This window comes from Glycine max, chromosome 16, assembly GCF_000004515.6.
Source record: "Glycine max cultivar Williams 82 chromosome 16, Glycine_max_v4.0, whole genome shotgun sequence".
NCBI classification, from domain to species: domain Eukaryota; kingdom Viridiplantae; phylum Streptophyta; class Magnoliopsida; order Fabales; family Fabaceae; genus Glycine; species Glycine max.
Genome location: NC_038252.2, coordinates 36,651,737 through 36,678,011, shown reverse-complemented (window position 1 = coordinate 36,678,011; position 26,275 = coordinate 36,651,737). Strand labels below are relative to the sequence as shown.

Genomic DNA, 26,275 nt, shown 5'->3' with positions numbered 1-26,275 from the left:
TGTTTCCTTGTCATATTAATTCATGCTCGAGAATTTTTATTTATTGCTCCTCTGCACGTGTATATGCTTCAGGCTTAAAGACACCTTTCTTGATGTAACATTTTTTTTTTATAATTTACAAATTTAACAATTCTAATTGTTGAATTATATAATACTATATTAATGATTACTATTGTACATATCAAATTTTAGATGAATAAAACATTCATTGGTACATCATTATATTTTAGAAGTGTAGTATCTGTTAAAATAAAGTTTATTAATGAAGTATCAAATTTTTTTGATGAAATGAAGTATCAATTTTTAAATTATAAACTTGATGTCCCTAATGAAAACTTTCAATCTTTATATATCAAAATACAAACTTTCCATCATTATTTGGATTAATGCAATTTAATGTTTACAAAAATTTATTAAGAGATGTAAGCTTATTAAGCTTCAAGTAAATGAACCCTAACCCACAAGGTTTACAAATAAACTTGTGTAAGTAAATGTTTACAAAATTACTATACCAATTTATTTTCTCTTAATCTTATTAACTATTTTTTTATAAGTTTATTTAGTTAGTTGTAAATGTTTTATTGTATCATATTCTTTGTTATTTGTTAAAGAATAAATTAAAGACGCAATTACACCAAAATTCATTTTAAACCAAACTCTTAATTGCAAACTGAGTTTACTCTGTTGAGACTTTGCGTTACAAGAGAATATTTCTCCCGCAAAGTAATAAATTTTGGATTCCGCAAGACAACTGAACTTGATAACTAGGGATGTACACATTCCTTTCCAAAATTTCTAAACAACAACTTCTGGCTGCAACATCAGGCCTTAACTGTAAATGTCAATGAAACAATAGAACTTCAACTAGAAGAATCACAACTTTCAACAACTTTCCTAACTCGTTCAATTACCAAAGGGATCTCCTCTAATGTTATAGTGGTAAAACAAATCCTAAACCATCCTGGTTCTATGCAATGGCAGGCTGACCCAGGAGTTATATTGATCTTAGCAACACTCAAAAACTTCTCCCATAATTCAATTTCTCCTTTCTCACTATAAGGTCGGATTAATCCACTCATATCAGCCCAACAGTACATACCAGCACTGCTCTTGGCACACTTGATTCCTAGTTTACTTAAACAACCCACAAATTCATCGTGCACTTGTCGTATTCTTTTCTGGTTGGTTTCAAAGTACTCCCGAATAAATCTTTTATCTGAAAGCATTGAAGTAACTAACCTCTGGGTCGGAGCGGATATAGAGGAAAATCTACTCAACTTCTTGGCAGCAGCCAAAACACTCTCATTGAATGAACATATAACCCCGACTCTAAAGCCAGCAAGCGAAAGGTCTTTTGACAGACCATATATTATATGGACCCGGCTCTTGTCTATATAATCTGAATTAAGAATTTCAGCTATGCTCACAAACTTCTCACTTCCATACGTGGAGCCTGCAAATACTTCATCAGCAATGATATGAATATTTTTCTCTTCAGCAAAGTCTAAAAGACTGTAAAGCATGTCTTGTGTCATCATATTGCCAACAGGATTTGAAGGGTTGGAAATTAGAATTCCACGAACTTTGACTCCTCGTTTTCTTGCTTGACTAAATGCTTGTTCAAGAGCAGTGATATTTAAATCGAAATTGTCAGTACTGCGACAATGAACAGGTATTAGGTCTACCCCAGGACGCCATCTTACATCTCTGTCAAAGCTGCATAATTCCTTTTAAATTAGGTTTTAAAATTAGCACAATAAATTAGAAACACAAGCTCGAGAAAGTTCCATTGATTACCCAGGATAATATGGTGTAGGGACAAGGAATGCATTTCCATGGTCTGCCAAACAGAAGGACAATATCTCAATTGCAGGAGTTGCCCCAGCTGTTAGTACCATGTTAGATGGGTCAAATTTCACTGATCCCCCAATCACCTGATGCATAAAATCTGACAAAGCCTGCAAAACCAACGCAAAACAGAAGTTTAACAGATAAATAAAACAACAGCATGACTTGAATGAACTAAATTTGAACATATCATAGTACAGAGTATAAAAGAACAGTAGTCAACTAATGGACAAGTCCACTATCAAATATTACCAAATAAGCAACAAAGGACAACATCTAAATTTTAACCTTAAAAACAACAAATAATTCTAATTAAAACCAAAATGCTTGTTTACAGCACTATGAAAAAAGGTAATTATTTTCAAAAGCAGATAATTATCATGTGTCTAAAATAGAGAATTTTGAAATGTAATGATTCTGATGACAGTTATGTGATTTGTTGTGTGGCAGTAATGTGTGTTTAGTAACTGTAGGACAGCCATAAGGCATGTTTTATGGAAGTTATGTGTGTACTTCTTACATAGGATGAATGGTAGATTTCTGATTCATTGCAAGTTAAAAATTACTTAAGTTTGTTAGAAGGAGGAGACTCCTTGTTAGAGTTTATGCCAGAATTAGTGCTCTGTAATCTGAACTACAAATTCAGGATTAATTCCAGAATTCTTTTGATTAAATCTTCAAGTTTGTGTGTTCAAACTCTCTAACAGATACTAAAAGCTCAAGTTCTTCATTCAAAATATTGACTATTGAGTAGCAAAATACACTAAATAATAATTAAATTAAAACCTATAGGCTAACAAGCTTGTATCTTAACTGGCACCAGCTCCAAGACAGGTGTAATTTCATTAGAATATTTTCAATTTTCAATCCTTCATTATGTTAGAAATGCTTTAAGGCCATTGGTATTCCTTCATCTAACAAATTAAACTTTTGGAATGATTGGTCGTGACATAGTATTAGAGACTCTTTGAACAAGTGGTCTAGAGTTCTATCCTTATTGCTTCCATACTTCTTGAAAAAGAAGTTGAAATCGAAATCAAACATAAGTAAGCATGTGCCTTATTCAAACTCCTAGGTAAAAAGCTCTTGGGCAAGGGATTGTGTTTGAAATGCCATAAAACATTGCTAATATATTTTTTCCTCACAGTTTTAAGTTTTAACTTTTGGAATAATAGGTTCACATCACACTATACCACCTGTCTCACTCCCACTGTTCAACCTAAATGCTTGCATTTCCATTACACATAGTAAAAATAACAACGACAAATAGCGTAAAACACCAATTTGATCCTCGGAAGGTTTATGATCAGTCACATTAGTCTTTTGCTGTCAATTTAGTCTCTGAAAGGGACTAAATAGATATATTTTTCAATTTAAAAGAAAGAGTTAATAAATCTCGGTTATGTGTCACTTGGACCATGGTAGTGAAATAGTTATTTGGAGATATAAGGTTGGCTCAGTGGTTGCGGGTTTGAATCATCCCAAAGTCACCCAAATCACATTTCTAACAAAAACTAACATTTGCCGATAAAAAATAAAAATAAAATTAGACCATGATTGTCCCAAACAGAACATCACAAGAAACGGCACCAATAGCATTAATTACCACCAACACACACTACATTACACTACTAAACTAAGCAGAAAAGCTCTTACCATTTTCAATTCCATGACCCCATCAAACGTCTGATACGGCACAATCCCATTGATTCCCAGACCAACACCGCCACTGATGGACCCTTCCAAGTTCCGTGCCACCCATTCCCCTATCAAATCCAAGCACAGCTACACCCACCTCAACAAACAACAAGATCATCATTAGCAACACATACACACAAAACCACCAAGAACCAATGCTAAAAACCGAAACAAGCGAACCAACCAACCTTGTTATCCGACAAGCCCAACTGAATAATCCCATTGGGATTCTCCAACGCGTCGTAGGGATCTCGCGAAACCCTCTCCAACCCGACGTAATAGAGCGACTCGTCGGGTCTGGAAATCTGCGTGGCGAGCTTGGAGACCCGGACACGGGAAATGGAGCCACGTGTCGACAAACTGGAGCGGGAGGAGGTGCGTGGGAGGGTGGGTTCGGAGGGGGAGGGAGGGGAGAAGTTGGAACGGCGTCGTTTGAGGTAGAGCTGGAGGAAGTAGAAGAGCGCGCAGGGGACGAGAGTCCCGAGGAGAAGGCCTCCGCGTCCCTGAACCACGCCCTGGAGGGGGACGATGAGTTTCATGCCGGAGCTGGAGAACGAAGAAGAAGGGTGGTTCTGTTGGGCTTCGCGGGCTTGCGGGTTGGGCTTTCTGGGCTTTCTGCTCTGGGTCATTGACCCGGGTGGAGTGTGGAGGTGGGTTTGGTTTGTGTGGTGGTGGTGCTGCTGCTGCTGGGAGAACCCAAGAAGGAACGAACAAGGAGAAGAAGGAGAAACAAAATAAACCAACCAACGAGTGTGTGTGTGGCTTTGTTTCGGTTTTTTTGTTTTTTAATGTTTGGCGCAGTTTTTACCGTTCTGTCCTTGGCCTTGGGATCCTATTCCTCGTAGTTGTAAACACCATGTGTCAGGGATTTGTTTTACTAGTATTTTTTTTTATTTTCAACGAGGAGGAGGAAGAAACAAGGATTACATTAACGCCTTAATACCAACGCCATCTACTTGAATGGGTTCAACTGAGTGAGTGTTGTGTGACTTGTTTATAAATTTTTTGATGTTGTCTTTTATTATTATTATTATGGATAAAAAAAAATAATTTCATAATATTAAAAAATAATAATAAGCCCTTGACAGGCCTGAATTGCTTGATCTTATTCTTGGTTGATATTGGAATTTTGTTTTTTTTTTCCTGTTGTACCCTGGTATTTTAGTGTTTCTTTGCTATATTAGATCCAACAGGCTTATTTGAATTTGATCTATGATTACAATGTGTATTAGTACAAATTAAATCTGTCCTTTTTTGGTGCATTTTTATTTTTGCAGATAATTTTATTTTCAAACAATCAATTTGTTTCAATTCGAAATCATTTAATACATAGATCAATTGATATAGAATTATTTTAACTTGACAAGAAATCTGGAATTCGAATCTTATAATATAATTGTATTAAATACTCGGAAAAAGAATTTATCATCCATAATAATTTCATAAAATTCAAATAAAATTGTGTCTCATACAATAAAAAACAAAAATCTTGACAAGAAACCTCCTTATATTATATTATTAGTCAATTAGAAATCTTCCTAGATAATATAAAATCAATATTTAAAAAGGAAACGATCCATGATTATGTTTAACAAATAATGAGACGTATTAAAATATGACATAAATAAATACAATCAAAATGAAAATTGTTCAAGTTAAAAATATCATATTTCCAGATATCATCTAAAGCAGAAATTATTTTCAAGTTAAAAATGGTAACCAGAAACCTTTTAGTTGGTAGAGTATAATGTTAAATGGACAAAAGGTGAGGAGGCAAATTGCATGATCTCTTATACACGTCTCAGCACACAGGCAAAAGAGAACATTTCCAATGAATTCTAGAGAGTATAGCATTGTTACATTTTCTTCAAATTCTGCCACACGTGACACCCCTTCTTCCTTTTTAGTTCGGATGGTCATGAGAATATCTAGAGCTAGATGGTTTAACTTTTTAAGAAGAGTTTTTCATTACCAAAATGGATCAAGCTCTAATCTTGGCTCCAACCCTTTCAATTCTAGCACTTGGATGATGCTGGAGTTTATTACCTTGGTTGTCCAGATAACCATTATAACGTTCACTTTGGCCATTTCCGAGAGGGAGAGGTCTATTTGGCCTATGAGGATATGGATTTCTGGTTATGATATTGGCTGTATTCTTAATTTCCTGCTACTTATTCATCTGACACAAGGAAATGCTCAGAACCTTTCTGATATGGAACAGCAGAGAAACAATGAAGAAACCAGGTATGCTATGCACTTCAACCTTCTTTCAGTCAAATTTATTATTAGTGTATTGACAATGGATTGTTGAAGATAGGAAAATACCTTGTGTCAAGTAATCATAAAGTTATCGTGATTTTAATTTTTCCCCTTAAAAGAACTTGAAAGAATCAAATACCCTCACACACCTTTTTCACTGCGATCAGTTCGTGGCTTTTACTTCTAAAAGAGTAGAATATTTAGTTTAGTGCATTCTTTTCTATCTAGTTATGGATATAAATCATGTGAAAAATGAAAAACCTAATATATAAGTGTTACCAACTTCTTTTTTCTATTAAAATGTAATTTCAAGTTAACGAGAAACCATAATCTAATAATGAACAGTACCAAGTACGAACTGAAAAAGAGATTGTAAAATCTATTTGTATTATATTGTCTGGAATAACTTCCATAGTCATTTTACTCAATGCAACCTTTTTGTGGTTGAAATTGGGGTTTGCACTGTATTGTACAGGATGTCACACTTGATGAATAAATGGCGACTTGAGCTTTTCTTCGCCATATGGTTTGTGTTGGGCATTGTTTGGGTTTTTGAGTCACGTTTTGGATCTTTCCATGAAGCTCCAAAGCTCCACGTGGTCTGCATCATTCTCCTTGCTTGGAATGCAATGTGCTACTCATTCCATTTACTACTGTTTGTGTTGTTATGCTGCTGTGTGCCACTAATTAGCACCCTCCTCGGCTACAACATGAACATGGCTTCTTCTGATGATCAAATTTCACAACTTCCAAGTTGGAGACATAAAGAAGTGAAGAGCAGTGAAGACCCAGTAAGTGGCACCATTAATAATGCATATAGATTAAGTAATGCTACTCAATTCCATGAGACAAAAAAATGACAATTGTATTTGCTAGCCCTTCATTCGGGTATATGCTTCTAAGTTCCATTACACATTTCTATTGAATTGGTGATAGATTTGTTATGTTGTGATGTGATTACAGGAATGCTGTATCTGCTTAGCTAAGTACAAAGACAAAGAGTAAATTAGACAATTGCCCTGTTCTCATATGTTCCACCTAAAATGTGTGGATCAATGGCTAAAAATTACATCCGGTTGCCCTCTTTGCAAGCAAGGATTACAGAGGTAGAATACTGTGAGATAAGCATCTGCATCTCTGTAGGGGGAAAAATAAAAAGGCAAATAACAGATTTCTACCACTAACTCCATAGACCATAGAATCCCTTTTCAGATCGAATCCAAGCTTAGTTTATAGAGCCAGTTGTGATTTTTTACACGGTTTATATCTTCATTTGGAAGATATTGCATGCTCTCCAGGCTAGCTAGAGAACTGAAAGACTGAGTCTTCCCTTGATAAAACATAGACATTAGACAAACCTCTCCTGCATGTATATGTGATAAAAGCTATTTAACTCACCAACTTACACCAAAGAAGGAAACTGAACGAAAGTTAAAACAAGGCATGTATATATCATGCAGGAAATTGATTCATCAGCTCTAATAGTTCAAACAAAGGGCGGTTTGAATGCGATGATGAAGATGAGCACACGGAGTTCATTCAATCTTCTAAGCACATCAGCATTCCCGTCTTCCTCAATTGGCGTTCCCAGATTCAATTCACGTTCATTTCTACAACAGAAGAAAGATGAAGAAGATTTCTTGTCTAGCACTTCATTGAGAAAACTTATCTCTATATAATCTGATTGGAGCAGCTACTACATTTATAAGATTACCAATGTAGAAATGGATATAGCATTATTGGTTTTTTTTATAATTAACACTCTATCCTAAATATTGCCATTGTCTGATCACGTTACTCTCACTTGTAAAGGATCCATATCCTGAGTCACCCTCTTAACTTCTTTTTAATTTTTGTTGTGTGAAGTGAAACTGTGGTCCCCCATCTCGCCAACTTTGCTTCTTAAAGCCATGTGGACCTTTTAAGTTTTAATGCATCGTTTATCACAACATCTATATAACATTTTCAGTAAAGAAAAATGTTTGATGAATACTAATTATGCTATAAGAAAAAAAAATACAAGTATTATTGAGTTTATGACAGTGATAGGAAAAGAGAATAAAGAGAAATGAAATATGTTGGTAGAGTGTTTAAAATAAGGTGTTTTTGTATCATTGATTCTTTGGTAAATGCTACTGCTATATATGACCTTAGGTCAAGTGTGGTTGTAATGGTCACGTTGGCCATTTTGCTGATTTAGGAATGACATGCATTTCAAATACTATGCTATAAATAAGAAAAGAATGTAATTGGAAGATTAAAAATATATCAGCAAATAACTAATAGTAATAGTTCATGCATCAAACGCGCTTGGTTTCTTTTTTAAAACTACATACAAATAGCAATGCTTTGACCTTGGGCGTGAACTGTTCAATATGTATATACATCACTTCTTCCACTTTTTTAGTCTCAAACAAAACTCATTTGAATTGATGAATTCATCGAGTTACGTAACTCAGTCATATATATGTTGCTGCATACTTGATTTCCAAAATTCCTTTTACTCAATTTTCTAAGCTAACTAACTATTCAATTCACGTCTTTTACGACCCTTAAAACTCATGAACCGTATTGGCATATATATCCCAATTGATTGAACGTTTTCCCCGTCCCTAGCTTAAATCAGGTTGTCACCAGTATAAATAATGTAATAATCTTGAGATAATTTAATTATATTAATTTTAAGTAAAAAATAAAATTATTTCAAAAATATTATTCATTAGAATTTGATATCATGAAAAATAAAATTCATTTGAAAATAGAATTAAAATTAAATGAAAGGTGTTTTAGGAATAATAATATTAAATAGGACCAACTTAATTAAATTTATTTACATTTAAGTCCAATATATAAAATTATTTTTTTACCTATATATAACTTCAGATTGAATACTTAATTATTGTTGAACAAATATAGATAAATCTTACAATAAATAGAATTCATCCGAACTTGCATATGATGTGTATCACAAAAATATCATTCTTTTGTTAATTGCAAGATCTGTTATTTATTTTTATAAAAAAAAATCTCTATATATGATCCACATCTATTTATTTATATACATATCACTTTACATTTAAATTTGAATCATTTAACTATAATTGATTTTACATACTATTACTGTATTACACATTTGATTACAAAATAAAAATCATCTTTCGTATTTAGAATGAGCTGGATTGGTACCCACATGATGTTATTGTACAACGGCAAGTAGGCCTCACAAAATCTTGTTTAATTAGGGGGAAAATAATATAATGTTTCTTCAGAATATGTACCTCTATTGTTCTTAAGTGTAACTATGAATTAGCTTCTAGTGTTTATAAATCTATGTACTTATAAGCCTTTCAAAATCAGCACCAGTGGTCTAGTGGTAGAATAGTACCCTGCCACGGTACAGACCCGGGTTCGATTCCCGGCTGGTGCATGCTTTTTGCAACCATTTTGTTTTTAAATTTATGTATGGAAATGATATCATGTACTACTCGTAACCTCGTATACTTGACTTGCTCAATCATTGATGATAATTGACATTTCATATTTGCATGCATACAAAATGGTACCTTGGCCTTGGGGGATGATATTTGTGTGGAAACGACACATTCGTACAACTGCCACACATAGTACAATCATTTTACAACCACTCAGTAGTCATCATACTCATTGTAAAATACGGTCTTTTCCTTAAACGTAGCTATCCCACACCATCAATATTGCCAAAAGTATTTTTGTGTTCAAATTAACTTATTTTAAGTTTTTCTTTTTGCACATTTTTTAAATTAGTTATTTTTAAATATGCTCTTCTCCAAATTTTAAACATTAACAAGGGAAAAAATCACATTTTATTCAATCATACACTCGCATACAAAAGTTCATTTTTTATATTATTTTTCCTTTCTTTTTTCATTATATCTCTTATTATATTTATATTTTCTTTTACTTCTTTTTCTCAGTCAAATAATATAGTGTCCTTACATTATTTATTTATTCAAGGACACTCATTGAATGTTTAAATTTAAAAATGACCGGATAACTTCATAGAGGTAAAAGTATCTTTTTTAAAAATGTTTTCTGAGATGTATCTTGAAATATCCCAAGTACTGCACATTCATATCCTCACTTGTCGAAAATGTTTGGTAATAGTTAATCAAATGCAGTTTTGATTTTCTTCTAGAGCGAATCTTGCTTTAGTAAAATTACAAGATTTTTTTTTATTATCGATTATGAAATAAGTTTGATTACTGTATCAAGACATTTGGAGTGAGGGAGTTCTTTTGCTAAGTAATGTGAGAGTGCTTGTATTGTGAACTCAGAAAAAATAAGATTTGAAAAGTTACTTAAACGAGGTCTGTAAACTATAAAAAAAAAATTTAAAAAAATTGAAGGGTTTATTGATATTAATGAAGGATGAAAGTTCAGAATTACAGAAGCAAATTGGGTGCCTGCATCTGTGGATTTTTTAAGCTGTTTGACCACCACAGGCTCTTCACAATACAGTAGTTATTGTTATGCATTTTGATCGTGATTTTGATAGTATTGATGTTAACTTGCTATATTTTTAATAAGCGATCTTCAAAGATACCACTATTTAAATAAACTGGACTAAGAACATCTTTGACAGTGAAATTCTTAACTCTTAAAGTTCTATCATGGCACAAAAAGATAGCAATCTAAAATCTGTCACGCTGAATATAAAGGAAAATATGAACTTTTAAACCATGTCCGCACAACTGAAAACTCAGCTTCAAACATATTATTGGAAGCAATGGACCTCAACCTCAAAACATATAATATTATTGATGTTGTCAATGTTTTCTCATTTTCTCTCCAACTATTCAACAGAATTGAATTATAGACTACCAATTATTCTAAAATTTCCCCTTCCTCCAATTCCTCTGGCAAAGGGAATAATTCACTAGTACCAATTAAATCAATTTCATTTTCTGCTTTATTGGCAAATTCACTATCAAAATCAAAAAGATCACCAGGATTTGTCTGATCCAATATATCAGTATAGAAATCCATCAAATCCTGATCAAAGTCAAATGCCATATCTTCAGAGAATTTTAGTTCATTGGTTTCCATCAAAGAATGCGAAAGATTACCCCCAGTAGCTCCTTCAAACAGAGACTTCTCTGAGGAATCATTTGGTGCTTTCTCAGAACTCATATTTTGGGTCATCACTTCATGCAATAAACTTGATTCCACTTGCTTCATGAGATCAAGAACCTGAGGATCTGCAGAGTTGTTGTCATCTTCTATCACTTCCTCCCTAAATGATAAACCTTGAGGGATTTGGTTGTCTTCACAATCTTTCTGCAGTGATTTATGCTTGCTGGTATTGACATCCTTAATAACTTCAAAATTGATTCTATGAGATGGCAAGAAAACAAAAACAACAGGAAACTCCAAAATGACTATATTTGCTAATTGTTGTCTGATTGGCGCTTTTATATCCAACTCTTTGAAAGGTGACTTGGGACCCTGTATTTGCATGAACAAGATAAAATTAATAACTAATATGAAATCATATCTTGATGTGTTCAGTCAACGTGATCCTACAAGTCTGCCAGCTCAGTATTATACAGAATTTCAACCATAGAAAAGGTAAAGAAAACTACCTTCGGGTATTTACGAATGAAAAGCTTTAGACAATCCAGCTGGACTTCACAGAATTGCTTTAGCTGATTCTTCCAAGGACCAGGCATGAGGTGCTTCTCTAGAATGGAGTAAAAGCTTGTATTTTCATCAACTCTGGAGAACATGAGCATAATTTAAAAATTGTATTCATTAGAGTCCAAGCATGCAATAGGAATATAAGGTGTAGTAGTATTGTATTCCAAATCAAAGGATTCATCTATGTTACTCACCCATGGTCGAGTAAAACAATATCTGTTGAGTGAAAATGTAATTCAATTGTCCAAGATATAAACTTCTTCCTGAAAGCATTGTATGAAGCAAAAGTTAGCAATCTAAAAATGAAGCATTCTTATAATCTACATCTCCATTTGGCATCAATGTGTTAAAAAGAAATCATCACAACTTGATAAAAAAAAAACTTATAATAAGAGCCCCGCATATCCTCTTTGTATATCACGAATACAGTATATACCAAAAGATCAAAATTAAACTAGGAAACAGTAATTAGCAAAGTACAAAAAGGACGTCCTCCTAATGCAACAAAAGCTAGTTATAAAATGATGAAAATACCTTTGGTCATATTGAGACCGGTTCTTCTCTCTTTTAGACATTCCATTAGGGAGAAACATCAGTTTGGTTCTCCTGCTCCCAGCAGCATTCTTTAGGCTTCTAAGGTAACGAGGTAACTTAAAATAGGCATAAATGCCCAATTTATTTCTCATTCTTTGAGCAGATTCAGCCACCCTCTTCACCTCCTCCAGCAAATTATAGTCTAACCAGGGAACATCACAAAAATAAACACATAGATTCAGACATAGATAAATTAGAAGAATCCACCAACAAAACTATCCAAGTGCAGCTGTACACATTTACAAAAAATCAGACACGATAACAACAATAAACATGATGAATGAAGAACATGCAAAATGTTGATAATTAAATCTAAGAAGAACCATGAACAAGGATGTGCATCCTCAAAGTATAAAATAATATAAAGACATAATTTTGACCAAATATAATCAATGGGCACTTCAACCAATTCTCTATTCCGAAAAAAAAAATTGTGTTTTCTCATTCATACTAACACAACCTGACAAAAGGGTCGTTTTGTTGACTCGAAGGACATTAAGTAATGTAAAAGGGTCGTTTCTTCTGCTCATGCAGAGACAGAATACGAGGTTTAAGGAGCAAAGTACCAGATAACAGGACACTGTCATCAAACTTCGAAAGAGGAAGAAACTGAGTCTGGTTCCTCTTGCCACTACACCCAGTTCGCTCTTTGTGAGACTTCACGCATGGAAGACTGCACGAGTGTAAGGAGCAACCAGGGCACGTGTATTTCGATGGGTTCGATTTGCATTCTTCACACAGTGTTGTTGGTTTTCTAGTTGAGACTTGTTCTTCGGTTTGTGACGCAGAAACAGACATGTTTGCGCTTCCAATTTCACCGTTGCGGGAAAAGTGGCGGCAATTGGCTAATAAAACGCGACTGTGCCGTCACTTTAAAGCATTACTGTTAACGGCGTTTGGGTAGCAACATCCTACGAGGGAGATCACTATTCTAAAGAATTAGGGTTTCAAGGTTAATAATGGGCCATATGGGCCCAACGTTTTTTCTTTTCTTTTTTCTGAATTAATTTGTTGGGTTTCATTTAACTCCAATTCATCTTCTCTCTTTTTTTTTCATTTTGAATATAAAAAAAAATAAAATTTTTAGTAAAATATAATAAACTTAATATTGGCAGTAATAATAAAATATAATAAATAAAAGTAATAAAGTAAAAATATAGTAAACTATTTAAAGCATCACAGATAAAATAATAAATTTAATAATAATAGTAATAATAAACTAAGCAAAGAAAGCATTTAATGTGATAAACAAAAGAATAATAATAACAATTAAACTAATCTTTAAACCAATCCTAAAATTCAAAATCGGTAACCTTCCATCTAACTTAGGCACCATATATATCTAAACAAAACCAATCAATGTTTGTATTGGAGCAAAATATGTCAAACTGGAATAATTGATTCATGGAATTGGACTGAAGTGGTTTTCATTTCAAGAAGTGTGATGTTTCACATTATGAGGCTTGAAACTCTTAATTTGAGTGGCTAATAATGTGAATCCGACATTGTTTCTCTTTTTTCTGCACTTTGTTGGCTGGTTTGGTAATTTATTGATAATTAATAAGAAAAGAAACAATTTAGTTATATTTTATTACAATTTGTAATGGGTCTTGATGACTAAAATTACATTGATTTAAAACAAAATAAATGTTTAAAAAAATAAAAAAAAATCAATGTTGATTTTAAGTGAAAATCATCTTAGAATATCATGATTCTAAAACGGTTTTTTGGTAAATTGTCTTAGAATATGAAGTTTTTAAGAAGATTTTTTAATATTAACGTGTTAAACATTTTTTAAACAAGAAATAAAATTATCTAAGACGATTTTTTTATCGAATCAATGATGAAAACCAACATACTAAGACGGTTGAAAAAACGTTATGAAAATCATGGAGGTAGTCCCTTCCCCATCACAATTTGAGGTAAATTTGTTTCATATTTAATATATGTATCAAGTTGATGTGTTGTCTATGTTGCAGGCTGAAAACACTCAAAGTAATGATCAAATTTTAAATAGTCAATCTGACAAGGCTTCAAATGAACCAATAAGTGTGGAGGGTCAAGAGGGAGGCTCCAATGTTCAAAAACCTCAAAAGAAATGTTGTAAAGCAATCAATATCTAACAGTGTTAGAGATACAAGTAAATTTTGCCTTATAGACCTAGATCTTAGGCATGGGATCATTTTACAAGAGATCCTAAAAGCAAAAAACCTAGAGCTATATAAATAATCAAAGGGAGACCCTATTAGATGGGTGGGGGTCCTAAGCCTTTACAAAATAAAAGGAAAAAAAACAAGTTAAGCCAAATCAGGCATTTCCTCCATAGGCATATCAACTTTTTTGACTAGCTCTGTTTGACAACTGACGTCCTTGTCAACATCGAAAAAGGAAGCATCGAAATCTTTGAAAAAGTAAAACAAGAGCGACAACACCTGCGTCAGGAAAAACCACGACATCACTAGCAACAACATCACCAGTGTGAATGTTGGAGACTTGGTAACTAGTGATATCATAATCGTCGTGGAGATGAACGAGATCGTAGTTTGAACTCACCCCTATTAGACAAACCTTTGACGACAACATCCTGCCACCACTAGAGTAAGCAAAATGCTCCCTAAAAAAAGACATGAAAAAGGAAGAGCATTGACAACAACGTACCTGAATGATGAAGAAATGAACGAAAAGGACGCGAGAAAAAAGAAAGGTGACTGGAGATAGGAAGGATGGCCAGAAAAGCAACAATAGAGTGGGAAGAAATTTTCCACCTTTTATAGTGTTCTGGAAGCTTTTGGTGATTGAAGGGATGTACCCGTTTAGACTGATAGGTCCTTTCCCAAAGCCACAAATTAATGCTTGGGGAGAGATGCGACCTTTGGTTGTCCTTTTGATGTTTCAAAATTCAAAGGACACAATCATTGCGCCTTTTTCAAAAACGTGTGAAATCATTAAATGTGTCTAAAATGGACATAACAGTTGATAAAATGACGATTCAAATGTCTTGTCACTCAGACTCGGCATTAATTTAAAACACCTAAATGCAACATTTAGGTATGATGTACTTCTTAAATTCAACTACAATCAGTTGAATACTTGACTAACAAATAACAAAACCAGAATACTACTAAGATAAAGTTCTTACAATCTGACTCAAAGCTTGAGGGACATATGTCCTACTCGAACTCAGCAGACCTCTGCATTCGACAACCAACCGAATATGATACTTAGATTCAGAGAATATGACAGTTTTAAATAAAGAAAAAGGGAAACTTTATTTTTATACTAAAAGATATGAGATAACCTCTAAATCCAGAAATTATCTATCATTAAAGGAAAGATAACATAAGATCATATCTTTCCGTAATTACATTATCTCCAAGGAAAAATTGAGATCTATGCATCCAATTTCACCACTATAAAAGAAAGTCACCAAAGCTTAAATATTTCCTTCTCATTCTTGATATCTGCTTATCTCTATGTTTCTAACTTAAGTATCGAAGTGTCATTGCAATTACCTCATTCTTGTTCGTGGAGGAACTCAAGAAAAATTATCGTCGTGAAAGAGTTATGCCTAATCCCATGTGAACATGTGCCATACATTTTCTTTTTCTTATCTTTGTGGTAAACATACATTTTTCCTTCTCTTACGTAAATTATATAGATGATAACTAGGCCCATTTCAATATATACTTAGGGGATTTAACTTTGTTGAGTTTTAACTGAGAATTTGGATGTATTATTTCAGAAAAAGAAAATTCTATGATTTTTTCAAGTTATATGGTCCTATTTTGACTCATTTACTAAACAGGTTTCATTCCTATGCCACCAACATCATTTAATTGTGCGCCATACCAAAATACTGGCCTATTAAACTAAACTCACTAAACTCACATACCACTAAAGTTCAAATTCATTGTTTACATAACATAACAGTATAACTTTGTTGTAAGACTTTCACACGGTATAAAAGTTCATTTTAATCTATTAGATCAACTTAATTTTAAATCAATGGCTATCATTTTTTGTTTTTCTTTTCTTTTTTTATTTTTATGTCACTTTTTCGATTTTACCCTCGTCTTTTCTCTTTCTCTCTCCCCCTTTTCTTCTTCCCCTCTACTTCATCATGCTTTCATCTTCTCTACCTCTACCGTAGGTGTTCTCTCTCTCCCTCCTAGACTCTTACCGGAAAGAAACCCAAAGCCCTCCTAGCCTTTAACAAAGCCGACGTGAACCCTTCCCTCTCATGCTTGGATTGTTTTCCTTTTAATAGCTAAAGGTGGAGATGTCAGCGACGACTCAATACCCCACAATTCTTGTAACTGGTTCATCCCCATTGTCTTGTCACTCACGTGCTCGCATTTTTCTATTTTGCCAGTGACAATGGAGTCGTTGTCGACAACGACACAATGGGAGACCCCGCTTTACTGCTCTGGAAAGTATGCTACAGTGTCGATACAGTGCATTACAACATCATGGTAGTTCCCGATGAGGAGAAAGGAGGAGGGCCATCGAAAATCACTTTTCAAAGTGGCATGCGGTGGTCGGAGTAAATGAGGATGATTAGGTAGCGGAGGAGATAAAGGGTTTGAGGTAGATGAAAGAGAAAAGGTGAAAGAGGGGGCAAAATAGATAAAAAGAAGAAACCAAATAAACAATAAAATAAAATATGAAAAAAGACAAGAACCTTGATTTTAAAATAAGTTGATCTAATATATTAAAATGAACTTTCGTATCAAGCGAAAGTCAAAAGTTTTTCACTTTCACTTTCCCACGATAGAACCCGCGTTGTTGCAATCATTAGTATTCCCAACCCCTTGCGTAATTCAATGAAAACTTGCAAACTTGAGATGATAGTGAATTATCATTCTATAGTTATTATCTTGCATGTAAATTGAGGAATAAACATTAGTATCATAAGATTTGCAGTATTAATATAGTTAAGGTGGGGGCACTACTTGGCATGTTTCTCCTGACGTAAGTTCAACTCACAAGTTATGTCTGCAGAAAACCATTCCAGTACCGCTAAAGAGAAATACTTGTACAAAATAGAGTGGAAACCTTCTATAAGCTCTATTCTCTTTACTGTCAATTAAGTCTCCACACTCTTCACCCCAACATTTGGCTTTGGCATGAATAATGGATACGTTGAACATGAAGTGCCTAGAGGCTGTTATTTGATACAACATCCTCAAAGCGAACAAACCATTGATCATTAGAGAACTGCTGAGGTTGTAGCCTATCCATTTGTAGAGGGTGGAGGTTGTTTTGTTTTCCCTTTTGAATCACAAATTGTGCATAATCAATGGTCTTTGAAGAAGGGACGAAGATATTTTTACTGGGAGGTGCTGGGAGTAGTGATGCCAAAACCCTGGCAACCTCATGCATGGTTGGCCTCTCGGAAGGATTTTTTTTCGTGCAAAGAAGAGCAAGCTGAAAGGTCTTCTTAACATGGGTCAGATCCATGCAGGTAATAGACACCTCAGGATCCACAGTCTCCATTATAGTGTTGTTATCTGCCTTGGATAATATCTGCAAGCCATGTTACAAACATTATTATTGCCAGCTTTAACAGAGGAAAAGACTTAATATCTCAAACACATGTATCAGGACTTATGCATATTGAAGATATAAATGTTTTTGGTTTAGCTTTTGAAGAAATAATCATTTATTTTTACCGGCTTCCCGAGTGAGCTTTTGAAAATTATAAGCGAGTATTTCTCTATATTTAAGTATTACCAAAGATGCACCAAGAGTTGACTTCAAAAAAAAAATGATGCACCAAGGGTTGCTGAAACAAGAGCTAACACTGATCTATATACTTAGCATTTCTTGTTCAAATATGATCATACCAAATAAACAAAACAAACCTAACAAACCACATAATTGTCTCACTAGATGAAGTTGGCTATATTATGGATCAGGATCACACGACAATATTCAGCTCGACAGAAGATCAAATCTTTAGAAATATTAACCAAAAATTGAATAATGCAGATATACTTACCAAGTGATGCAAATTGGAATCATTGTCCACTGCTTTCTTCCCAGTTAGTAGCTCAAGAAGAACAATGCCAAAGCTATACACATCGGATTTTTCATTCAGCCTAGATGTCCGGGCATACTCAGGGTCAATATAGCCTATTGTTCCAAGAACAAACGTTGACGCATGAGTTCTTGCAGTTGACAAACATTTGGCAATGCCAAAATCAGAGAGACGAGCTTCAAAGTTTTCATCTAGCAGGATGTTTGAGGACTTTATATCCCTGTGAATGATTCTAGGATTGCAGTCATGATGGAGGTAAGCAAGTCCTTCAGCAGTTCCCACGGCAATCCTCATGCGTGCCTCCCAATCAAGTTTTACCTTTTTCGAGGGACCTGTCAGATAAGACAATGATGTCATAAAAACAATCTAAGGCTACATTAATTGAATTGCCTCGAACAAAAGAATCAAATGTGTTAACAAGTTTAAGATTAAGACATCATTAATCTGAGGAAAATTCCAATTTCCGTGCACCAAATACAAGTTTTTTATTGAAGATGAGATTTCATAACACAGTGAAAATTTATAAGGAGTTGTTTCAAGGTTAGAGAATATACCATGAAGAAGATCCCACAGAGAGCCATTCTCCATATAGTCATAGAAAAGAAGATTTCCATTAGGAGTTAGAGCATAACCATGCAAAGTGACAAGATTCCTGTGTCTGATACTGCCAATAGTTTCAAGTTCTGTCTCAAACTCCCTTGAGCTGTGTGGATGCTGGTTGTATAGTCGTTTAATTGCAATTGGCCGGGAATTCTTTAAAACACACTTGTACACAGTACTAGAGGCACCATACCCTACAATATACTTCTCATTGAGATTGTCAGTAACTCTCATAATGTCATCAAAGGTATGGATGGCCAAGCCCATATGAAGAATTACAAGCTTGGGTGGCCCTGAAGAGAAGGAAGCAAAAGCAAAAACGAGTGAGAATTTGGCTCACATAATAATACTAAGCAATAAACATAAGCAGTTCTTATGTTCAACATGCCTTGCCCAGTTCCACTAGATCCTTTAATCAATTGCGTTGATTGGCTTGATCTGTAGATTGCTATAGTTACCATGGCCAATAATGTGATGGTACCAACAATGAGACAAACAATTGCAGCCCTTGAAAAAACCCCTGAACAAAAAAGTGCAGAATAAGTTTCATTAATACATTGAATTGAAATACTTTTTACCCCACACAAACCAATGTTACATATAAATATAATTGCAACTATCAAGTCATTTCAGATGGATGTTACGCACCTCTGGATTTTGGCATGTAAAGATCACATATGGATCCTAACCAATTTCCACATAATAATGGATTTCCAATGAAGCTGCAACATATCACATTAAAATCATTGATAAATGAATGTTGAAACCAAGAAATTCCTACATTTTTCCACAATACCTGTCAGCAGAAAACCGTGAGAAGTTCTTCATGAGAGGAATGACCCCAGATAAGTTATTGTATGAGACATTTCTAACACATGAAACAAAGTAGTGAGACATGAGACCCTCAATCACAACACTGAAGAAAATTAAAAGAAGACAGTGACTAGCTGTTAGGAATACACACAGGAAGTTAAGACTTAAGCAATTGGTAAGCTGATCTGGAATCTTCCCACGCAAATCATTGTTGTTCAAAATCCTATCACAGTTTCAGCAAAACAAAAAAGTCATGAACATGCTATGCTGAATATGTGTAGTGCAATAAACATCAAATGGGAAATGTATTATTGCTTGACGTACAGAGACACAAGATTCTGCAGCTGACCAATTTCCGGAGGAACGCTACCCAACAGATAGTTGAATGACATATCACTAGAGGCAGAAACAGATAGTTATGGATCCTTAAAACCACAACAGACAATTTAATTTGACTATGAATTTTAACCTTTAAAAAGAGCAACAAAACTCACATAATCTGTATGCTTCTAAGATTTCCAAATTCAGCAGGCAAGGGACCCTGAAGACTATTATGGCTCAAGTTCCTAAATACAATGCAGAAATATCACAATTGCATCAACAAGTGAAATTCAAAAATACAAGGTAGATCAAATGGTTTAATATCAGCTTTCATCTTACAAGGTCAGAAGATGCTCAAGATAACCAACTGACCCTGGAACATGCCCTGAAAAATTATTGCTAGATAGATCCCTAAAACATAACAGAAAAAACTAATTCAGCATATATAGAAAAAAATTATTACTAGATAGATCCCTGAAACTTACAGCGTGTCAAGATTTATTATATGGCCCAACTCAACAGGTATACTCCCTTTGAAGTTGTTTGCAGAAAGATTTCTGGAAATCCAACAAAACTTTTTCATCACATTAATAAGTTGGGAAGAAATTTACTAAAAAAAAATGAAACAAGTCTAAATACGGGAGATGAAACATACAAATAAGTCAAGCTCTCAAGCCTGCTAAAGCTCAAAGGAATTGAACCACTTAAATGATTTCCATGCACATTACTGCAAAAGCAAACAAATGATTGGCCAATGCTCCAAGCTATGGTATTGATAACTACAGAATGTTCAATAACATTCCACATACTCTCAGACTAGAGTTAAAAAATCTTACAACTTATTCAAGGCAGTGCATGAGCTAATGTTAAGTGGAATAGATCCTTCAAGATGATTATTGGCTAGATTCCTGGATGACAGTAATTGAAGCAAGTTAACACCACTGACACTGAAAAATGCAAAATGACCATGAGACAGAATGACTAAAACTCACAATTCAAACAAATGTTCAAGCTTCCCAAGTTCATCAGGAATTTGGCCTACTAACTGATTGTCATTCAATTGCCTGAAAAAACAAATCTTCTTAGCAACTTCATGAAGAAATCAGGAGACCATGAGGGCGCTAAAATTGGAGATTAACTCACAGGTAGCTTAGTCTTGACATATTGCCAAGTTCGGGAGGTATTGGTCCAGTAAGCATGTTTCCATGAAGGTACCTAAATGATAAAAAACAAAAGAAAAGAAACAAACTAAGACAAGTAATGATTAACAAGAGTTATTATCATTGTGTGAAATTATACTTACAGCTTTCCAGTATAAGACAAATTGCCTAGTATGGGAGGAATGGGTCCTATTAGCTCATTGTCACTCAAATCCCTTCCACAATGTGATAATACAAATAATACATGATTCATCAGTGACCCAAAATTATTTCCAGAAATGTAAAATAAAAAAAAATGTTCATGACTAGTATACTTGGTCTTACAAAATGGCAAGTGCTTGCATTAAACCAATGACTTCTGGAATCTTCCCAGTTAGTCTATTTCCTTGAAGCGACCTGGGAAGAGAAGGCAATGATTATTGCATTCTATACAATTCTAGATAACAAGATGACAAAAAAAAATCTACCAGGAAGTGATATATTTAGAAGATAATCTGATACTTCAGCAAAACATTAGAGTAGTATCAGGTCCACAGCCAAATGTACTCACAAAGTAGCTACTTGAAGAAATCCAATATTATAGGGAATCTCCCCAGAAATTTGATTGTATGAAAGATCCCTGAAATTCATTACAAAAAAGTTACAATTTGGACAAAAACCAACTACAATGCAGCTACTGAAAGCATCAGTGAAGTAGCATACAAGATTGCAAAATTTGTACAGTTTCCAATGCTGTCAGGTATGGTGCCAGTCAAATTATTGCCTCTCACGTCACTGAGAATTCAGGTTAAATAGAACAAAATAGCAAATTTAATAAACCAAGGAAGATTAAAAGGATATATAAAAAAGAAAAAAAACGAGAGAGAAACCTCATTGAAATGGTTGAAATACTCACAAATACCACAAACCAGTCAATTGACAGATATCAGAGGACAGAGTTCCACTCAACATGTTACCTCGCAACCCCCTATCACATGATTATATAAGCAACACAAAAACAGTTAAGCTTTTAACCCAAAAAATTTATAAATTACAGTTGCATAGTATAGTAAACTATAATAAGTAACATGTAATAGCGGTAAATGTAAATGATACAAACAAATTATGAAAAAAAACTCACAGGTACTGCAAGACTTCATTCCAATAGAGCAGTCTAGGAATCTCACCAGTGAGTCTATTTCGTGCAAGATCACTGAAAAGCATAATCATACGACTATTGGAACTATGATAGCAATATCCTAACTGTGACATCTCACATTGGATCGCAATTTTGTTTTCTATACCCTATTAATGGCAAAATGAGAACTTACAGAGTCTTCAAGTTTGAAATTTGGGTTAATGTTGAGGGGATAGGACCAGTCAACTGATTACTCTTTAAATTCCTGCTTTCACCAGCTCAACTCAGGACTTTTCGTAGCATGAAAAACCAAAGAAACACATTAAATGACAAGTTCGGGTTTCAAACTTACAGAAACACAAGCTGCTTTAGGTTTGATATGGAGAAAGGTATATCACCATATAGTTGATTATCAGACAAATCCCTTCCAAATTAAACAAAGAGAAACATGTGATCAGCATTTGTATCATGGGAAACTCCAGCAGGGTATGAAAAGAACGACACATAAATAAGTAAATAGAAACAAGATCATGTCATGGTTCATACAGATAAATAAGCTCAGCACAGTTTCCAATTTCATCTGGAATTTGACCAGTTAGTTTATTTCCCTGCAGGTCTCTGTCAGAAAAGCAAAATTCAGGTTAAATATAAAAATAAGAGCCAAGAGAAAAAGTGTACGATCAAATAAACCAAAAGATATAATACATACATGGATTGCAAGTTTACTAAGTCACCAATGGCTGGTGATATCTCCCCACCAAGATTCAAGCTTGACAAATTCCTTTAGAAACAAGAGGAAGCAATGTAACTTAATGTTAACAGAAAATGTAGCTAATCAAAGATATTAACACAATTTAATAGTTCAGAGAGATAGAGAACACACAGAAAAAGCACAGAAAGGCTGACATTGTCGCACAAGACTCCGCGCCAGGAACAGAAGTCATCATTATGCAAAGCATCCCAATCATGCAGAACATCTGCCACATTGCTGAATGAAGACTTAATCTTCATCAATGCTTGTCCTATATACATTTTCACGTGCATGAAAAATCAAGCATATCAAAATCTCATGGGTGTATAAAATCTATGAGCAATATTATTTGAACATAAGAAAATTGACACCTTGTATGACTCCATATACAATAACTTTATCTCTCACTTGCTTTTTATATTCTCCATATAAAATAATTTTATCTCAAAAATACATCCCAAAATCAAAAGGTACACCTTTTTGTTGACCCACATTGATGTTCACAAAATATTTTCCAAAATTTCTATATCTATATTTCTATAGATACTATATAATATAAACTATCTTACCATCCATTCTATATGTAATTCCCAACATAATACAATGTCAACTCTATAGATCAAATAGCTTATTTTTATTACATTTCTATAGATACTATATAATATAAACTATCTTACCATTCATTCTATATGTAACTATCTTATTTTTATCTATTTTAATAATCAAATGTAACAAAGCAAGGATTTGTTACATTTGATTATTCACAAAGCAAAGGGATGTTGAACGATAGATCAAATCACAGAGCACTCTCAAAAAGATTTTAAAAAGTACACAAATTACAACAAAATATACGTCCCAAATGTTTCAACCTTAAACAAACAAAACACGGTAGTTCTACTTAGCCCCCAACAAAATTTCCAATGAAACAGCGTAAAGAACAGTAAACATGAACAGTGAGAAAAAATACAAAAGTTCGTTAAAGCAATTTTTTTTTCTTTCAGTTCCAAATCACGAAAAATAACGACGCCTTAAGTCTGCCATTTTACATAATATTGAAGGGAAAAAAAGGACTTTATATTATAACAACTTCCTTTTTCTTATGTTTTGCAAAAAGAAATATTAAGGATTTCGTTTTATTTTTGTCGTTAGCTTACACAACAATCACATTAAACCGACAAATGAAATTATTCTTTCTGTAACTATTGGCAAAACAACAAATAATTAAAAAATAAATAAAAACCCAAACAACACCCCAAATTAACTGAGTTCACTCACTCCATTTCTCTGGTAAAATCCATGAAAACAACCAAGCTTACATTTTTAACCCTCCAACTTAACCAAACGTGATCATTAGAGACACCCCATGCACGAATGCAAGAGAAACTCTTGTTTTCTCAATGGGGGATGCAAAGGAAACACAATGAACATAAAGGGGTGTCTCAAAGTGAGAGTACGTGCACACACACCTTCATCACCAAGAGGTGAAACAAACGGAGAGAGGAACAGCACAAGCACCATACCCACAACAAGCAACAAAAAGTGCCTTCTCAACTTGCCTACAAAAGCCAACAACAACGCAACTTCCATTGCCACCACACGTAAAAAAAAGCTCACCTTAGAGTACAACAACAAAGAAGATAGAAGGTGAATGGGTTAAGGGCATGTTTGGTTTTTGAGTGAGTGAGTGACAGTCACAGAGCACGAGAAAGTAGAGTATAGAGAGTGCAGGCGATTGGCGTGAAGGGAAGGGAAAATCATAAATGGGGTGTTATGAAGAGAGAGAATGATAGTAGCCGTCATTCTAGTCTATGGGACTCTACACACAAACCAATAACAATATCAATATTAATGGCGATGCCAATACGTACTTCTCCTAAATCGTAACTCATAACTATGTCACACGCGCCTACATTCACTGTCTACCCATACTTTTGCTTTTGCATATCCCTTTTGTTTTCAATATTTTTAAAAGACAAATCATAGTTTATAATTTTAAAATAAAAGTTATATATATTAATATTACCCAATATATTACTTATGGTCCACTAAAATACAAAGTTAAGTATGTTTGTTTTTAATTAATGTCTCTGGGTCTATTATTTTTATAATTCTTTTATTTTGGTATATTAAATTTTAAAAAAACTATTTTAATCTTTTATATTTTAAAAATGTATTATTTTAATTTTTCATTAAAAATGTTTGTATTATGTTAACTTTTAAATTTTAAAATAATTTAATATCACTTTTGATCATTATATTTTATAATTATTTTGTTTTCGTATATTATATTTTAAAAGTTTTATTCTATTTATTTATGTTTTCAAAATATATTATTTTAGTTATTTTTTTAAAAAATTTCATAAGAAACATTAGTATTCATCAGTGTTATCAATTTTAAAATAATTAAGTTAACATAGTAATAGTTAAAAACAATCACAAATTTTTATTTAAAAATTAAAAATCACTAAATTAATGAATAAAAAATAAATTTGAAATCACGAACAACAACATTCACTCTATCATTATTATTATTATTATTATTATTCATTTAATAACGATAATAATTTCATTAACCAATTATTCTTAATTAAGAATCCCTTCTTCTTTCGTTGTTCTGCCTCTCATCCCTTACCCAAAAAAATTGTTGTTCTAGCCTTGCTTATGTCTCCGTCGCAGCCTTTCTATGCAGTCAAAATTGTCATCTCACCTAACGACAATAATTGTCTTATCGTTGTCTACGACAATCGTGCATTGATGAAGGCGAAGAAAAAGACTGACCACTCCCTACTGTGGATGAGGTTTGACCGATCAGGCCAATCATAATTATCTTCCAATGAAATGCACCATCTAGCCCTTCTTTGCGTTGCTCGTCTTTGCTCGACCGATTGTGGATGTCTGATGGGAAATCCTTTATTTGTTCAACCCTACCATATGCAATAGTGGAGATCTTGCTCGCAGACCTCATAGAGAACTACAGTGTGACTTTCTCGTTCAAATATGGACTAATTGACAAGTCAGGATCATAGTTTTCCCTTTCGACGAAGACAACTCTTTCTCTAATCTTTTTTGTTTTTATTTCCAATAGCATAATTATATGAAAGATTTTGATTTTTCGGCCAAGAGTATAAAAATGTTTGGTGGTTCCAACGAGATTAAGTATTGACACCGTTTGATCTCATATGATATTGCATTTTTTACCTTGTCAAGAAAGTAAGAAGTTGGAGAAGATGAGGATTTTTTTAGTTGTTTATTCTTTTAAAAATAAAATAAATTATTTATTATGTTTCACAACTACTTTAATTTTGTACATTAAATTTTAAAAAATTTATTATTCTTCTTTATGTTTTTGAAATATATCATTTTAATCATTTTTTAAAATTTTTAAATTAACCAGACAG

General features: G+C 33.7%; 3 protein-coding genes, 1 non-coding gene and 1 pseudogene across 6 annotated transcripts; 2 read left to right on the top strand and 3 right to left on the bottom strand.

Moving 5' to 3' along the window:
* Nucleotides 1-640: 640 nt before the first annotated feature.
* LOC100800539 (probable aminotransferase ACS12) lies at nt 641-4,772 on the bottom strand. The gene is made up of 4 exons (XM_003549094.5): nt 3,735-4,772; nt 3,505-3,633; nt 1,798-1,958; nt 641-1,716 (listed from the first exon to the last, which is right to left on the bottom strand). Exons 1-4 carry the CDS (start codon nt 4,173-4,175, stop codon nt 861-863), a joined length of 1,587 nt encoding a protein of 528 aa, XP_003549142.1. The 5' UTR covers nt 4,176-4,772; the 3' UTR covers nt 641-860.
* Nucleotides 4,773-5,377: 605 nt separating this feature from the next.
* On the top strand, nt 5,378-6,989 carry LOC100800010 (E3 ubiquitin-protein ligase At4g11680-like; annotated as a pseudogene).
* A 2,172-nt stretch (nt 6,990-9,161) lies between these two features.
* On the top strand, nt 9,162-9,232 carry TRNAG-GCC (transfer RNA glycine (anticodon GCC)). The gene has a single exon. It is a non-coding gene; the product is annotated as a tRNA-Gly (tRNA).
* A 1,345-nt stretch (nt 9,233-10,577) lies between these two features.
* LOC100785007 (box C/D snoRNA protein 1) lies at nt 10,578-13,010 on the bottom strand. The gene is made up of 5 exons (XM_003548193.5): nt 12,642-13,010; nt 12,016-12,217; nt 11,676-11,744; nt 11,427-11,559; nt 10,578-11,289 (listed from the first exon to the last, which is right to left on the bottom strand). The coding sequence occupies exons 1-5, from the start codon at nt 12,871-12,873 to the stop codon at nt 10,669-10,671; spliced, it is 1,257 nt and encodes a 418-aa protein (XP_003548241.1). The 5' UTR covers nt 12,874-13,010; the 3' UTR covers nt 10,578-10,668.
* A 3,910-nt stretch (nt 13,011-16,920) lies between these two features.
* On the bottom strand, nt 16,921-24,707 carry LOC100305433 (ERECTA-like kinase). Of its 3 annotated transcripts, none has more exons than XM_006598619.4 (27): nt 24,344-24,707; nt 23,010-23,148; nt 22,836-22,907; nt 22,673-22,744; nt 22,479-22,550; nt 22,320-22,391; nt 22,130-22,201; nt 21,905-21,976; nt 21,712-21,783; nt 21,560-21,628; nt 21,334-21,405; nt 21,153-21,224; nt 20,993-21,064; nt 20,842-20,913; nt 20,686-20,757; nt 20,505-20,576; nt 20,335-20,406; nt 20,189-20,260; nt 20,023-20,094; nt 19,853-19,924; nt 19,680-19,751; nt 19,512-19,583; nt 19,364-19,437; nt 19,104-19,235; nt 18,670-19,008; nt 18,077-18,447; nt 16,921-17,601 (listed from the first exon to the last, which is right to left on the bottom strand). In XM_006598619.4, exons 1-27 carry the CDS (start codon nt 24,462-24,464, stop codon nt 17,233-17,235), a joined length of 2,982 nt encoding a protein of 993 aa, XP_006598682.1. In that variant the 5' UTR covers nt 24,465-24,707; the 3' UTR covers nt 16,921-17,232. The 3 variants fall into 3 exon arrangements, with proteins under 3 accessions (XP_006598682.1, XP_006598683.1, NP_001235330.1); XM_006598620.4 differs by having other exon boundaries at nt 24,492-24,707; NM_001248401.1 differs by having other exon boundaries at nt 17,233-17,601; nt 19,056-19,235; nt 24,344-24,464.
* Between the last annotated feature and the right edge of the window lie 1,568 nt (nt 24,708-26,275).

Excerpts from the sequence above, each read along its gene's own strand:
- LOC100305433 (NM_001248401.1), bottom strand. The coding sequence starts at position 24,464 with ATGGAAGTTGCGTTGTTGTTGGCTTTTGTAGGCAAGTTGAGAAGGCAC. Across the intron at positions 22,745-22,835 it reads TTAGTAAACTTGCAATCCAT|AGACCTGCAGGGAAATAAAC; the intron begins GTATGTATTATA and ends CTTTTCTGACAG. Across the intron at positions 21,406-21,559 it reads TTTCTTCAAGTAGCTACTTT|GTCGCTTCAAGGAAATAGAC; the intron begins GTGAGTACATTT and ends TTCTCTTCCCAG.
- LOC100800539 (XM_003549094.5), bottom strand. The coding sequence starts at position 4,175 with ATGACCCAGAGCAGAAAGCCCAGAAAGCCCAACCCGCAAGCCCGCGAA. Across the intron at positions 3,634-3,734 it reads TGGGCTTGTCGGATAACAAG|CTGTGCTTGGATTTGATAGG; the intron begins GTTGGTTGGTTC and ends AGGTGGGTGTAG. Across the intron at positions 1,959-3,504 it reads GGGTCATGGAATTGAAAATG|GCTTTGTCAGATTTTATGCA; the intron begins GTAAGAGCTTTT and ends TTGGTTTTGCAG.
- LOC100785007 (XM_003548193.5), bottom strand. The coding sequence starts at position 12,873 with ATGTCTGTTTCTGCGTCACAAACCGAAGAACAAGTCTCAACTAGAAAA. Across the intron at positions 12,218-12,641 it reads TGACAGTGTCCTGTTATCTG|ACTATAATTTGCTGGAGGAG; the intron begins GTACTTTGCTCC and ends TTCCCTGGTTAG. Across the intron at positions 11,745-12,015 it reads CGGTCTCAATATGACCAAAG|GAAGAAGTTTATATCTTGGA; the intron begins GTATTTTCATCA and ends CAATGCTTTCAG.